This window comes from Mercenaria mercenaria, chromosome 15 (assembly GCF_021730395.1).
Source record: "Mercenaria mercenaria strain notata chromosome 15, MADL_Memer_1, whole genome shotgun sequence".
In the NCBI taxonomy this organism is placed as follows: domain Eukaryota; kingdom Metazoa; phylum Mollusca; class Bivalvia; order Venerida; family Veneridae; genus Mercenaria; species Mercenaria mercenaria.
In genome coordinates this window covers 65,603,464-65,619,761 of record NC_069375.1, presented here as the reverse complement: position 1 = coordinate 65,619,761, position 16,298 = coordinate 65,603,464, and the positions used below count along the sequence as shown (strand labels likewise).

The window sequence follows — 16,298 nt, the reverse complement described above, 5'->3', positions numbered from 1 at the left end:
GTTTTAAAAGGCAAGATAAGAGAAAAACCTGCGGCCGATGGAGAGAATGGAGAATTGTTGTGATTCTAATTTTTAAAAAAATCAGTTTTTACATTTATGAACAAGCAAATTTCATTTTAGTAATATTGACAGAAAGAACAATAAAAACGTCGTCATATTGTTTCAGTTAAAAACAGTTATATCTAAAAGTTCACTTTTTTGTTAAAGAGGCATATATTTACAGGTGGCTAGAACCAATATTTGTATTTTATGAATGAAAGAAAATCTGCTGTTGCCAAACTAAAATAAAGAGATGCATAACTCATCGATTTTGTTGAAATCGCAGCATGTTGACAAATGTACTGTCAGGCATTTTGGAATATGTTGGCAAAAACGAGGGCGTTGCGTTTGAAGATTCCTTTAGTGAGGTAGGATCATTCAGCCACTAATGTCTTGAAAAGTAGAAGTTAAATATTAATAAAAATATTTTGGAAATATAATTTATTTTAGAACCCCAAAGACTGCGAGAATGCAAAAAAGATATTGTGCAAAACCCGCAAAGGTATGTATCAATGAAATTGATTTCTATAGTACTGTAAAAAGAAACAATGCTACTAGACAGAATCTAGAAATATGAGGGTATCTTACTTTTTCGAGAGGGCGTTTCAACCCTAGAGTCTATCAGATACAAGACGATTCTATTGTCTATGTGGTTGTATCGTGGAAGGGCTGTAAACTGGGCGAGCTATATTTTCAATTACACTAGCAACGAGAGTTTGCAGAATAGGAACAGCCGTTGTTTAAACCAAGATCGGATTTTTGTTTCTTTATTTCTCTTCAGCTGGATTTGGGTCTCAGGCGCACGATTGGATGTTTTGTTTAATCGTAGCGTATGCAACACAGCGGACGCTTATAATTGATTCAAAAGGCTGGCAATATTCAAAGCATGGACTTGAAAGAGTATTTTTGCCACTAAGTACCAACTGTAGGTTATCAAAGAATGAAAAGGTGGTTCGAATAACAGGTATGTTTGTTTATGTTGGTATTTTAGTTCGACTGATTTGTTGAGAAAAATATCTATGAGGTATTGTCGTTACTTGAACGTCGGCGTTGGTGTCGGCGTCGGCGTTGGTTAAAAGTTTTGTTTAAGTCCGTCGTCTGTCAACATTTAGCTTGTGTATGCGATAGAGGCTGTATTTTTCAATTAATCTTCATGAATATTGGTCAGAATGATAACCTTGATGAAATCTAGGCCGAGTTCGAAAATGGGTCATCTCGGGTCAAAAACTAGGTCACTAGGTCAAATCAAAGAAAAACCTTGTGTATCCGATAGAGGCTGTATTTTTCATTTAATCTTCATGAATATTGGTCAGAATGATAACTTTGATAAAATCTAGACCGAGTTCGAAAATGGATCATCTCGGGTCAAAAACTAGGTCACTAGGTCAAATCAAAGAAAAACCTTGTTAATGCGATAGAGGCGGTATTTTTCAATTAGTCCTCATGAGTATTGGTCAGAATGATAACCTTAATGAAATATAAGCCGAGTTCGAAAATGGGTCATCTGGGGTCAAAAACTAGGTCACTAGGTCAGATCAAAGAAAAACCTTGTGTATGCGATAGAGGCTGCATTTTTCAATTCTTCTTCATGAATATTGGTCAGAATGATAACCTTGATGAAATCTAGGCCGAGTTCGAAAATGGGTCATCTCGGGTCAAAAACTAGGTCACTAGGTCAAATCAAAGAAAAACCTTGTGTATGCGATAGAGGCTGTATTTTTCAATTGATCTTCAGGAATTTTGGTCAGAATGATTGCCTTGATAAATTCTAGGCCGAGTTCGAAAATGGGTCATCTGGAGTCAAAAACTAGGTCACTAGGTCAAATCAAAGAAAAACCTTGTGTATGCGATAGAGGCGGTATTTTTCAATTGATCTTCATGAATTTTGGTCAGAATGATTACCTTGATGAAATCTAGGCCGAGTTCGAAAATCGGTCAAAAACTAGGTCACTAGGTCATATCACGTAAAAACCTTGTGTATGCGATAGAGGCTGTATTTTTCAATTGATCTTCATGAATTTTGGTCAGAATCATTACCTTGATGAAATTTAGACCAAGTTTGAAAATGGGTCATCTGGGGTCAAAAACTAGGTCACTAGGTCAAATCAAAGAAAAACCTTGTGTATGCAGTAGAGGCTGTATTTATGTCTCCCCCAGGAGACATATTGTTTTTGCCCTGTCCGTCCGTCCGTCCGTACGTCACACTTCATTTCCGAGCAATAACTGGAGAACCATTTGACCTAGAACCTTTAAACTTCATAGGTTTGTAGGGCTGATGGAGTAGACGACCCCTATAGTTTTTGGGGTTACTCCGTCAAAGGTCAAGGTCACAGGGGCCTGAACATTGAAAACCATTTCTGATCAATAACTTGAGAACCACTTGACCCAGAATGTTGAAACTTCATAGGATGATTATACATGCAGAGTAGATGACTCCTATCGATTTTGGGGTCACTCCATCAAAGGTCAAGGTCACAGGAGCCTGAACATTGAAAACCATTTCCGGTCAGTAACTTGAGAACCACTAGACCCAGAATGTTGAAACTTAATAGGATGATTGATCATGCAGAGTAGATGACCCCTAATGATTTTGGGGTCACTCTGTGAAAGGTCAAGGTCACAGGGGCCTGAACATTGAAAACGATTTCCGGTCAGTAACTTGAGAACGACTTGACCCAGAATGATGAAACTTCAAAGGATGATTGGTCATGCAGAGTAGATGACCCCTAACGATTTTAGGGTCACTTTGTTAAAGGTCAAGGCCACAGGGGCCTGAACATGGAAAACCATTTCCAATCAATAACTTGAGAACCTCTCGACCCAGAATGTTGAAACTTCATAGGATGATTGTTCATGCAGAGTAAATGACCCCTATTGTTTTTGGGGTCACTTCGTTAAAGGTCAAGGTCACAGAGGCCTGAACATTGATAACCAGTTCCGATCAATAACTTGAGAACCACTTGACCCAGAATGTTGAAACTTCATAGGATGATTGAACATGCAGAGTAGATGACCCCTATTGATTGACGGGTCAGTCTATTAAAGGTCAAGGTCACAGTGGCCTGTTCATGTAAAATCATTTTTTGGAAATAACTTGAGAACCACTTGACTTACAATGTTGAAACTTAATAGGATGATTGGACATGCAGAGTAGATGACCCCTATTTATTTTGAGGTCACTTGATCAAAGGTCAAGGTCACAGGAGCCTGAACAGTGACTTGAGAACCACTAGGCCAAGAGTGTTGAAATTTAGCGGGATGACTGGACATGCCAAGTAGATGATCCCTATTGCAGCCAACCATCAGTGTCTCTTTGACTTTCACTCCTGACCCCTATTGACTTCTTGCCTATAGGACTTTGCATTGGGGGAGACATGCGCTTTTTTACAAAAGCATTTTCTAGTTTTCAACTGATCTTCATGAAATTTAGCCAGAATGATTACCTTGATAAAATCTAGGCCGAGTTCGAAAATGGGTCATTTGGGGTCAAAAACTAGGTCACTAGTTCATATCACGTAAAAACATTGTGTATGCGATAGAGGCTGTATTTTTCAATTGATCTTCATGAATTTTGGTCAGAATGATTACCTTGATGAAATTTAGACCAAGTTCGGAAATGGTTCATCTGAGGTCAAAAACTTGGTCACTAGGTCAAATCAAATAAAAAACCTTGTGTATGCAGTAGAGGCTGTATTTTTCAACTGATCTTCATGAAATTTTGCCAGAATGATTACTTTGATAAAATCTAGGCCGAGTTCGAAAATGTGTCATCTGGGTCAAAAACTAGGTCACTAGGTCAGATCGAAGAAAAATATTGTGTATACAATAGAGGATGTATTTTTCAATTGATCTTCATGAAATTTGGTCAGAGTGATTGCCTTGATGAAATCTAGGTCGATTTTGAATATGGGTTATCTGAGGTCCAAAACTAGGTCACTAGGTCAAATTAAAAAAAAAACTTGTGTATGCGATAGAGAATGTTTTTTTCAATTGATTTTTATGAAATTTGGTCAGGTTGATTGCCTTAATGAAATCTAGGTCGAATTTTAATATGGGTCATCTGAGGTCAAAAACTATGTCACTTGGTCAAATCAAAGAAAAAACTTCTGTATGTGATAGAGGCTGTATTTTTCAGTTGATCTTCATGAATTTTGGTCAGAATGATTGCCTTGATAAAATCTAGGTCGAGTTTGAACATGGGTCATCTGGGGTCAAAAACTAGGTCATATCTAAGAAAATGCTTGTTTTATCGCAAGAGACCAATTTTTTGGTCCAATCTTAATGAAAATTGGTCAGAATATTTGTTTCCATGAAATCACTAGGTCAAACATGTTTTACACTGTTATGGAGTGTTTCTTAAGTGAGCGACCTAGGGCCATCTTGGCCCTCTTGTTTATTTTAGCTGCTTGGTTAATTTTTTCGTTTAGCTTCACAAGAACTGAAAGAGAAACAGCTGTGAAACTTTGCTCACTTATTTATTATCATTAGGGGACTATGTAGGCCAAGAGCCTTACCTCTGATATGCATTTTCTCAGAATAATGGCCCTTCTTGTACCTAGAAAATTAGAGATTTTTGGTTGACATTTTAGTCTACGTCCACCTTTTCTCAAAATTTATATGAGCTACATCTTTGACATTTTGCATACTTGTTTTACATCATCATGTGACTATATAGGCAAAGAAACATAACTCTATTGTCCATTTTTCAGAATTACGGTCCTTTTTATACTTAGAAATTCTCAACTATAAATGTTTTGCAGACCGGGAGACTTGTGTACGAATTGATGAACGTACGTTACTGGGACCTTACTCTTACCACCACCATGTTCCAATGTCACGTGACAGTGTACGTTACTGGGACGCTCCATATCAAGTACTTGATATCGAATTCGCATTTCAGTTTAAATGATATAACCGTATTTTTTGCACAACACAGAAATAAGACGTTCGAGAAAGAGTCAACAAATAAGTCTGCATCAAGTTTGAAAATAAACATTTGTGTTATCTTTTGTTTGAACAGAATGATAATAAATTCAAACTATTGAACACGACTGAGTACTTCAGGTTAAGATAATTTTTTGTTTTGTTTTAAGCACGTGTACGTGTACGTGCGTGTCCTATATATCAGCTCTCCAAAACGAAACTCACAGCACGAAGTTGTGCACACTACCAACACACACACACACACACACAGCCACGAAAGCACACACGCACTCGCACGCACGAATACACACACAACCAAAGCGAACACGCGAGGACAAAACGAACAAATAGATGAAAACAGTTGGGCCCCGCCTTGGAACGGTCAGTTGCAAAAAGACCACTGGGGAGCTTAAACCGGTTTATGGTGCGCACTCAACCTTACTCTTACCACCACCATATTCTAATGTCACGTGACAGTGTAAATAAAAGTAATCCACGCAAGGCGAATCTCTAACATACGCAAATCAAAAGGTACGGCATGTAAAACAAAAAAAAAAGGATTCTGTACAGTTATATTAAAGCAATCCTTAAGAACCAAAAACCGCATGTATTCTGTGCCTTTGCAGAAGACGGAAGATCAAGAGCATCACCCTGAAGGGCCAGACGAAACAGGCCAGAAATCACAGCTACAATCTTTCATTAAAGACCACTTTGTTTCCTTTTGTATCTGCCTGCTTAAGACAAGTTTGACTTTCATAAAGATAAAATTTATTTACAATGTGACACTGAATATAAACACATCTAAAATTATGCACAATGTCAAGTCAATGCCTCTTAACTTTGTTTGCTACTTTTGTTTCTGTTTAGTTTAAGGTCACAACGACACAATTATAGGTGGCGGCTTTCTATTCTTATAAGGTGGAAGAGACCAAATGTGCCCCTCTGTGCAGTAATTTAGCATTGGTGTGCAATTTTCCTGCTGTACATAAAAACTTATTTATGTGTCAGGTGTAGAAGATCATTTTCTGAAAATAATTCATCTATTTAAAGAATTTCACTAAATAACATCTTTGTTTTATCATAATGTGATATAATATCATTATATCCACCAACAGAAACAGAAACTGAATTTAAGTTATAAATAATAGAAATTTACGAATTCAGAATAAAAACAAACATCATGATTATTATTGGGGTGAGGGTAAGCGTCATGGTAAATACAGAGAAATCTAAAACGATGACCCCATTTTCTTTTAAGGAATCAATAGCGATTGAAAGTTTGTAGGCTTGTTCAAACTTTTACACATTGCAATGTGCAGGAGGTCGTGGGTTCGATCCCCGGCCGCGTCATACCAAAGACGTAAAACTGGTACTAGCAGCTTCCTCGCTTGGCGCTCAGCATTAAGGGGATAGTGCTAGGACTGGTCAGCCCAGTGTCAGTATAATGTGACTGGGTGGGGTATCATGCCACGTGTCTACGGCGTGATATTCTAGTGAGGCAGCACTATGAAGTTGGGCATTGTGCTCACTGCTACATGTAGACACCGTCGTTTATATGACTGAAAAATTGTTGAAAAAGACGTTAAACCCGAACACACACACACACAGTTTCTTATTTATAGGTGTTTGCCTCCGATGTGACGACGAAATAAACTTGATAAATTACATATATCATTTGGGAGAAGATTTTAATACAAACTTGAAAAATTGTAATTTTTACCGTGATTTTGTTGTGTGTAAAAACGCTGCTTGAAAACCTGTCAAGTTTAGCTCTGTTGAAAAAAAAAACGACGTTAGTAGTCATATTTGAAGATTTACAGCAGCGAAAGGGAGAATAATAGGAAATTGGAAAAAGACAGGTGGCGATTATTTCTTATTACTATTCATAATTACAGCGATAAGGGTGCAACAGGACGCGGGGTGTCATAAAGTATTTGTTTAACAAAGGCAGCACAACGATAAAATGAGAAATGGAACATTCAGTGATACAAAGAGTGCTATTTCATGAAAAACGGCGTATGCCTAAAGGTTAAAATAATGTGTTTACCCTAAACGAGAGAGCTATTTGTACATCTAAACAGAGTGATCAAAGGTTGTGGAGTCTGCCTATATCAGAAACTACCAAAAAAAAGTAGAATTAAAACTACCAAACTTAAGCAATATCACGATCATGGTAGTGTTAGGATTTTATTCCTGTGTCATCCGTAGGCAAAATAATGTAAAGTTGAATAAAGTTGGGAAAAAAAACAACAACAATTATTCCCGGGGCATGTTACAGTTACAATTGATAGAAATCAGCGCTATTTTGACAGTTCAGTGTACAATTGTTGCGATATTTCAACAGAACATCCGGAACTTCGACCTCTCTGTCACTGTTCCGATCGTTGTTTGATCCGCCAGTAAAATGATGCAACATCATTATCATTGTGGAAAGCAACCAATGCGGCCAAGCTGTGTTCAACCGAATTGTCGGTATTGCGGATTCACTGTCGTTTGTTCCATGAAATAAACAGCCCATCGACATCGCTGCCTTTGGTGCCTCCAAATTATTCGCAGTTTTTACGTGTATCTTGCGATCGGTATAATACACAAACTGTCATTATTCTTACGTTACTTACGACGTAGCGGCCTTGCTATTTATGATTCCGTCCAACTGTAGGTGTTTCGACCTCACTATTGGTGATTTGATCAAACTGTTAGAATATCAACATCGCTATTAAGGTTCCGACACCACTACGAATATTGCGAACTGACTTTTTTACTGTGAACACCTAATACGTATACTGTTGCCCTGATTGATATTGTTGTTAAAACTATATTTCTCTTCTAATATTACAGATCTGAGGAATATGCAAAATACTACAAAAGTTGTTTTGCTACCATATAATCATCAAGTGTTAAACCGTCCATTGTATCTTCCACATTCAATACCAGAGGACCTCGCCGAGCAAGTCAGCCGAGTTCATAAAAATCCCTCCGTTTGGTGGATTGGGCAATGCCTGACTTATATAACCAGAAAAGATAAACGATTGAAACGTTTTATCGACCAAAACGTTCAGAAATTAGGCTCCAGTTATCCGACTGTTGGGTAAGTGCGAATGTATTCTGAATATACCCATACTTATCAGTCGTTGACGTTATGGCTCGAGCATCTGTGCTCCAGAGTACTTTAAAAAGGTAGGTCAAAGGTCAAGGTCACAAATGTAACTCAAAGGTCCAATTTGATCCTCATTTCCGGAGCATCACTTAATAACTGTTCAAGGTATTGACTTAAAACTTGGCTACAGGTAGGTAATTAGTCAATGTGCAGACTACATGAACACGGTCTGTAGGTCAAAGGCCAAGGTCACAGCAAGGCTAAAACTATCTGTCATATTTTTTGTCTAGAGCATAAATTTTCGTATTCAAGTATTGCCTTGATACTTGGCATAGCATATAGGTAGGTAATGATAAGACGATGTGCATGGCGCATGAACTTGGTCTGTAGGTCAAAGGTGAAGATCACTTATCGAGTTCAAATCTGTGATTTGTATTTTGTGTCCAGAGCACAAATAGGTGATGAGGTAATTTGAGTAGTGCAGTATTACGCATTTCTGCCACACCCAACACCGATTCCCGACCCCAACCATCGTAAAACTCACTTAAAAACATCACCTTTTGTATTTATGTCTAAGTATTTGAGCGCATGACATAGGTTGGTAGGTCAATGGTCATGATTACAGAAAGGTGAAATATTATTGTCATATTTTGTGTCCAGAGTATAACTGAAAAAAAAACCATTCAAGGTACTGATATTCAACTTGGCATGTAGGTAGATGGCAAAGGGATAATGTGCAGAGCGCATGAACTTAGTTGGTAGGTCTAAGGTCAAGGTCACAAACTGGGTCACAACTATTCTTTGTATTTTGTTTGAGACATGTTTTATTAACTGAGGATTAAATACATCGAAATCATTTCACGTTAACTATTTGCTTGCCATTGGAGTAAGTATCACGTTTTACGCGTGTATTTTACATACAATCACTTAAATCATGGCCTGTTACAGAAATATGGTTATAAAGTTACGTAATCATTCATTTTGTTTGAGTAACATGTATGAAATATAAAGCGACTCGTTTTCCATGGTCGTGTGACCGTGCAACTGGCATGATGCTAGCTTGTATAAGCCAGTCAAAAATAGAATATAATTACGTTGTATGCATTCGACCATTGCTACACTGTTCTATTGGTTTATGGCCGCTGTAAATATGCGTTACATGCCACAATGTGACTAACTCGCGACAAGATGAAAATATTCCAGCAACACGTAGTGCTAATACATTCTGAATTTCAACTTATTAGGCTAAAAAGACATCGGCATACGCGATAGCAAAGCTAATCCAGTGATGTTTTATCGGAGATTGTACCAGATTTCATTTCTGTAAAAGAACTGATTCTATCGGTCAGATGCATACATTAGCGTCTTCAGTGGTGTAGGACACATATCAGGCGAAATCGCGGAAATTTGGGACATGCACTAAGTTTCGATATATATAGATGTCGATAGGGAAAACCACGTTCTAAATACGCAGCCTCTCTAAACAGCAACAAACAGACGGTAACGTGCACAAGACCAAAGACAAATGCACTAAGACAAGGAACACAGTTGGGCAGCGCCTTGAAACTGTCACTGGCATAAAGCAGGTTTGCTTAAGGCCCTTAAACCGGCTTGAAATCAATGTTGATCGTGTTGACGGTCGTATACACGGATGGGGATATATATATCAGTGTGTAAAAGAATATATGTTTATGAGTTAAGCCTTTAGCCAGCTAAATTTCTAAAATTGACTGGTACATGATTCAGTTTGGGCAATACCATTTATTATTCGAAGGGGTGGTCTCTGAAAATTTACTAATTGAATAGTGAACATTGCAGACCATGATCAACCTACGCGTATGTCCAGGCTGATCTTGGTCTGCACTGGTCGTAAAGGTAAACTCAGTTGCCGCCAGCAAGCTGAAGGTTAGCCGGTTAAGCTGACGAATTAAGTATCACTAAATCACTACTATGTAGTGTAATCGGAAATTCTATTCATACAATATAATTCCTATGGTATAGTCGTCGTCTTTCGACGTAATTATGCGATTCCGTACGCTAACCGTGCACTGTCCTGATATGGAGCCGAGAGAACCCAAGCGGGCTGGCCTGAAGGATAGAGTTAACAAACGCTTACTACATGTAGCACCTGTGAACGCCTAAAAGCCCCGAGTCCTAAAAGTAGTGAAATATGCCGCAAGCTGGGATTAGAACAGCTATAACATCAATGAGTCGGAAATGTCTTGCGTGTGTCTTAGTTCTCGGTTGAAAGTCGGAATACTGGAATTATCATTTCTGTGTGTTCTTTTTGACTGATGTGGGCGCGAATTTTAATGAAATGAATAATGACTTCTGGTTATCCGATTTTTATTAAATTTAATGTGTTTATGCGATAACGTACATTTGTAATTAAATGAATGGATAAAGTTAATTTTTTGGCCTTATGGAATGAAATTTTATAGATTTCGAACATGTGCATTTTTGTTTTTTCTTGTATTCTTTTTGGTTTTCGGTGTATAATTAACAAAGCTGATTTGCAGCTTTAAAGTTAATATATTTGCCTAATGGAATGGAATTTTATACATTTCGAACATATGCATTTTTGTTTGTTGTTCGGTGTATAATTAACAAAGCTGATTTGCTCTTCAAGTAATTACCAATAATGTCATAAAAGCAGTTTCAAATGTGGAGTAAGTCGTAATCTTTTATGTTTGTGATCTTGGGTTCGTTCATAATTATTTTTGTTGTTGTTTCGGGCTCGTCTTTAAAATCATGTTATTGTTTTTGTTTGGTTTAACTTCGCAACGAAACAAGATGGATCAAATGTTGACTGTCCAGCTTTGATGGCAAGGAAGACCCCAGCTACCCCTTCATGCATTATATCGTCAAGGGGATCAAAGGGGTAGAACCACTTACGTTCCGTGAGCCAGCTTGATGGCTTCTTTACAGGAATAATTCAACGCGCCGACTAAGGGTTCGAGCCCAAATCGGTGTTGTTGAAGTGTTTCGAAGTCAGCGACCTTGCTTGACCACGGAGGTTCCTTGTCTTAGAAACATATATTAAAAACAATAACTTGACACTATTCATATCCTAAAAAAGGTTAATTTACAACTGTGAAACTTTCCATTTGTATATATCATATTTCCTATAGGCAAAATGTTAATTTCTGATAGACTTACATATTGAGTAACTGCATTAGGTGGCATAAGGTTAAATCAACATCAATGCGGCTGTAAATAACTCATCTACATGGAAAAGGTGTTGTTATATTATCTAGCCCTTTTGGGTTATGGAGTCTATTCAATATTAATGTGCCCCTCATCGATGTGGGTTCGAGCCTCACTCGGGACGTTGAATTATTCATGTGAGGAAGCCATCCAGCTGGCTTACGGAAGGTCGGTGGTCCTACCCAGGTGCCCGCTTATGATGAACTAATGTACGGAGGGGCACCTTGGGTCTTCCTCCACCATCATAGAGTCTCCATTTTACCTATAATTGTGTCGGTGCGACGTTAAACCTAACGAAAACAAAAATCAATATTTATCTATTATTATAGAGTTCCTATTAAGCCGATGCTGGGAGCGTGAGAGATGTTTCACATTCTATAAGCTCTCAAGAACAGACTCGGTCAAACCGGTCCTGATATTTTTTGCTTTGTTGTATTCTAAAAGTACCTCTATTTGGAAGAAATCGATCAGAATCTGGATTTCCCCGAAAAAAAAGTGTTGGGATATACATATATAGATGCTGTCTTACCATTGTGTCTGCAAACCTATTCTTAATTTGATACATACATCTATGTGTCCTTAATATCCTAAATTCTGTGAATCTGTCTACCATTTCTGCAATATCCAATAGTTATTTACTTATATTAGAGAATTTTGTTATTCGAATGTTCATAATCTATGCAAAGTAAGAAAGGGTTATGACCCGCAGAGTATTTACAAAATGTTGCAGGTAACAAAAAGTATCTGGCTTTAAAGCTCAGCTCCTTTTGCACAATAAAATAAAATTGACTATACGTCAGTATTAAGTGCACTACGAATCTTGTCATACATTTTCTTGCTAAGTTTTGGGATTATCTCTCTGTGATATACTTATATGCAAAGTAGTAAAATTAACCTTTACCCTGCTATATATCTAAATTGGAGTGGTTCATTATTAAATGTAGGCAGTATCAATTATTATTGAAAGAATGTAAACTGAAAATTTTGGTCTGACCTGGTTGCAAAGATAGAGCAGGCTAAAGGTTGGAAAGGCTTGTCAAATACATTGTTTTCACAGTTTGATAATTTTGCATCACGAAGGGTACAAATTAAAAAAAAAACAATACTGCATGAGAGCGTTGGAAAAGGATTTTAAAGAAATGCAAATTATTACATATGTTAGAAAGTTGAATTAATTTACTCTACAAAGGGTTGGACAATATATCATTGACTAAACACAACGTGGATGCCGTTAACATCAAGGACATGTATTGTATTTCTTCACAGTGTACATGTGCGAAGAACGGATAAAGAAATAGAGAGTAAATACCATGATCTATCAGAATATATGACCCATGTGGAGAAATGGTTTGATGCATACAATAGAAGACACGGGACTGTTCAGCGAAGAGTTTATATTGCTAGTGATGAACCAAGTGTTCTTTCACAGGCAAGAGAGAGGTACCATTTTGCTTTTGTACTGATGGATGTTTCAAAACTAAACTTTTGTCTTTTCACTTAGGTCTGTTCGGTTATGTGCTTCCAGAAATGTATTCTGATTTTGATTCTGCAAGTTTACGAACAAAATAGTCAAACAAATAATGGTATATTGACTACAATCTCACTGATTCTTTTATTTATGACCATCTGTTTAAAAATGAATAAAAATGAATACATAAAACATCGCTTATATCACCGAAACAAGTATTTCAGGAACATTTATTGAGTATAAATATCTGTTATAACATAGAATGTAAAAAATAAGGAATTATGCAGTCCTGTTAACTGCTTGTATAAACTGTTTTAATGTAATATTCTTAAGACATTCCTTTGTTTGTTTCAGTTATCCAAACTATACCTTTGTGTGCAATGTCGAGTCAGCTATACTTGCAAAACGCCTAGATACCAGATTTTCCGAATCTTCTTTTTATGGATTAATTCTTGATCTTCATATGTTATCAACGTCTGACTTTTTTGTCTGTACTTTATCATCAAATGTAAGTATCTTGATCCCACGTATATGGGTAGATTTTCCTTCTGTGTCTGCACTATGCACTGTATTTTACAAAAAAAAAATCACTTTAATCGCAATCTAGAGTGTAACATTTGCTGTAGATATGTATATTTCGGAGTTAATGTCACTTTTACCGACAACAAATACAAAAGTCGAAGTCAAAATGTCTCATAGGGGCCCATGCCTAGTTTGAGGTTTCTTCATTGGGTTTAAACTCATCTCATCCAGCTCTGTAATGTGTACTTAAAAAATAAAAGTCCCTGTAAGTAAGCATATCGCTGACAAGTTTTCTATGATTTAAATTTATTGTGGTATTTACGTTGTCAAATAATGACTTATTTTTCTAGCAATGTCAGATGTACCGTATTATGTGAACACTCGTGGCGAGCTGGCCGGTGACGGGCGGGCGGTCGGCGTCCAAAAGCATGTCCGCTCTCTAAGTCAAACAAATTTCATCCGATCAATTCCAAACTTGGTGACAATGTTTACAAGTGGACATAATATCTCGGCCACGTTCGATAACCAGCAAAATCGTCCCAGACAGTCTTGGGTATGGCCCTTGAATTACTAAAAATCTTCAAATTTAGCCCTGTCCGCCCTCTAAGTCAAACAGATTTATTCTTGATGTTCATATGTTATCAATGTCTGACTTTTTTGTCTGTACTTTTTCATCAAATGTAAGTAACTTGATCGCACGTGTATGAGTAGTAACATTTGCTGTAGATATGTAGTAGTTAAGACAACAAATGCCACTATTACCAACAACAAATAAAAAAGTGGAAGTCAGAATGCCTCTTATGGGCCCATGCCGAGTTTGAGATTTCTCCATAGGGTTTTATCTCTCTTCATTCAGCTCTGTAATGTATACTTTAAGAATAACGGCCCTGTAAGTAAGTATATTGCTGACACGTTTTCTATAATTTAAATTGATGTGGTTTTTGTGTCGTCAAATAATGTCTTACTTTTTATAGCATTGCTCTATGTACCGTTTTAAAATTGAAACACTTGTATAGGACTGGAAGATTTTAGAGAGAGAAATGAAATAATCAAGTAGCGTTATTGCTCTATGTACCGTTTTAAAATTGAAACACTTGTATAGGACTGGATGATTTTAGAGGGAGAAATGAATTAATTAAGTATCGTTTTTCTCTATGTACCTTTTTAAAATTGAAACAATTGTATAGGACTGGAAGATTTTAGGGAGAGAAATGAATTAATCAAGTAGGGTTTTGCTCTATGTACCGTTTTAAAATTGAAACACTTGTATGGGACCGGAAGATTTTAGAGAGAGAAATGAATTAATCAAGCAGGGTTATTGCCCTATGTACCGTTTTAAAATTGAAACACTTGTATAGGACTGGAAGATTTTAGAAAGAGAAATGAAGTAGTGAAGTAGCGTTATTGCTCTATATGCTGTGTTACAAATGAAGTGTATTTTTTTGCAGACTGGGAGACTTGTGTACGAATTGATGAACGTACGTTACTGGGACGCTCCAGACCGTATCAAGTCACTTGATATCGAATTCGCATTTCAGTTTAAAAGATATAACCCTATGTATTTTGCACAACACAGAAATGAGACGTTCTACAAAAAGTTCAAAGTCGTAAAGGATATTTCAAATCCATGGAAATTATCGGCAACAATGGATAATAATGCCACTGCTGTTAGAATGCCTACATACTCCGAAGTTCCAATATTAGTCTAAAATATTTTGGAAACTGATGACTGCCGTCCTTTTCTTGACACAGACAATAAAGGATTCTGAGGTCACATGACACTAGTGTCATTAAACTGCCCTTGTTGCAAGTAGTAGTTGTAAATAATCTGAGAATATACTTGAGTTCACGATCGAGTTTGTCATTTAGTTACTTGCTTCCAAAGAATCTTTACAAAACATTTTACATAGTTTATCCTAGTTCCAGAATTTGCTCAATTTGGCTAACACTGTGTTAAGGGATTCACTTAGCGGCGTATAACTTTTATATACACTATATTTAGAGATTTACCCTAAGCCTTCTTTACGCAAGGGAAACAATCTAATTATATGGTGAAATTGTTGAGTGAACACCGTTTCTTAATCCTAATCCTGTCCCTGTTATATCAGTGCAAAGGAAAAGTAACCTATCTATGATAAATGCCGTGTATGATTACACAGTTATGCATCTAACAGTCTTGAAATCAATTTCTTCGATTTTCTCATATTTCTAGATATGTTTCCCATACTTTGACGCATATGTATGGGTAGTTGAGATTGTTCTCTTTCCAGCAGTAGCCTTTTCAACATATTTCACCTTGTGAAATTCTGTGGGTTTTGACTTTCTAAAAAAAATCGTCTGTTTGTTGGCAAATTTCACCACATAAAATGTCCTACTTTCCCCAGGGCAATCAATTATTTGATCTTTACATAGTTTTGCATTCAGGTTGCTAATTCATGTGGCAAGTAGACATGCTTTTTTCATGATTAGAGAAAAAAAGTGGGTAGTTTGCATGAGGTACTAGGTCAATTGTCACCTAAGTTTATCATAAAGTCTTTGCAGAGTTGTCTCCATTTTTTCCAAATATTTCATCCGGGATCATTTTTTTCAGCTCAAATAACTCTTTTTCAGGAAATGATATTTTAATAATTTTTTCAGTCCTCGTATTCTGATGCAGTTAACTTTACATACATATAATATAGATAGCTCCTACATAAAGTTTGTATTTTCAGTTACAATGCCTACAGTATATTGCGGTTTTGGAACATGGTAATGTGTTAAGAGCACGGGTATCATTAATTATTGAAGTAGAATGTAGAAGCTGCGCTGTAAAGAGGATCTGGGGCCGTCTTCGAACGAGAACGAAGGGGATTGTGCATCTATAGTAACGGAGTCAAGGGGTGGAATGCAAAGCCCCGCGTGCGAAACTGATATTTAGCCGTTTGATAGTAGTAAAAATTACGTCTCTTATGAGATTTTGTTACACTCTTTTAGTGCTTTTTTCATGAGTAAATGGAAATGTTCTCAAACAGTGCTCATTTCTTTATAACTACATTTGTCTAG

General features: G+C 36.9%; 1 protein-coding gene across 1 annotated transcript in view; it reads left to right on the top strand.

Moving 5' to 3' along the window:
- The window catches only part of LOC123556956 (alpha-(1,6)-fucosyltransferase-like), a 38,148-nt gene extending 23,042 nt beyond the window's left edge, over nucleotides 1-15,106 (top strand). Inside the window, exons 4-9 of the mRNA XM_053525488.1 lie at nucleotides 490-541; nucleotides 821-1,003; nucleotides 7,801-8,050; nucleotides 12,533-12,706; nucleotides 13,089-13,242; nucleotides 14,705-15,106. Of these exons, the coding sequence (XP_053381463.1) occupies nucleotides 490-541; nucleotides 821-1,003; nucleotides 7,801-8,050; nucleotides 12,533-12,706; nucleotides 13,089-13,242; nucleotides 14,705-14,965 (1,074 nt within the window). The 3' untranslated portion in view covers nucleotides 14,966-15,106. The remainder of the gene's footprint in view (nucleotides 1-489; nucleotides 542-820; nucleotides 1,004-7,800; nucleotides 8,051-12,532; nucleotides 12,707-13,088; nucleotides 13,243-14,704) is intronic.
- The last annotated feature ends 1,192 nt before the right edge of the window (nucleotides 15,107-16,298 follow it).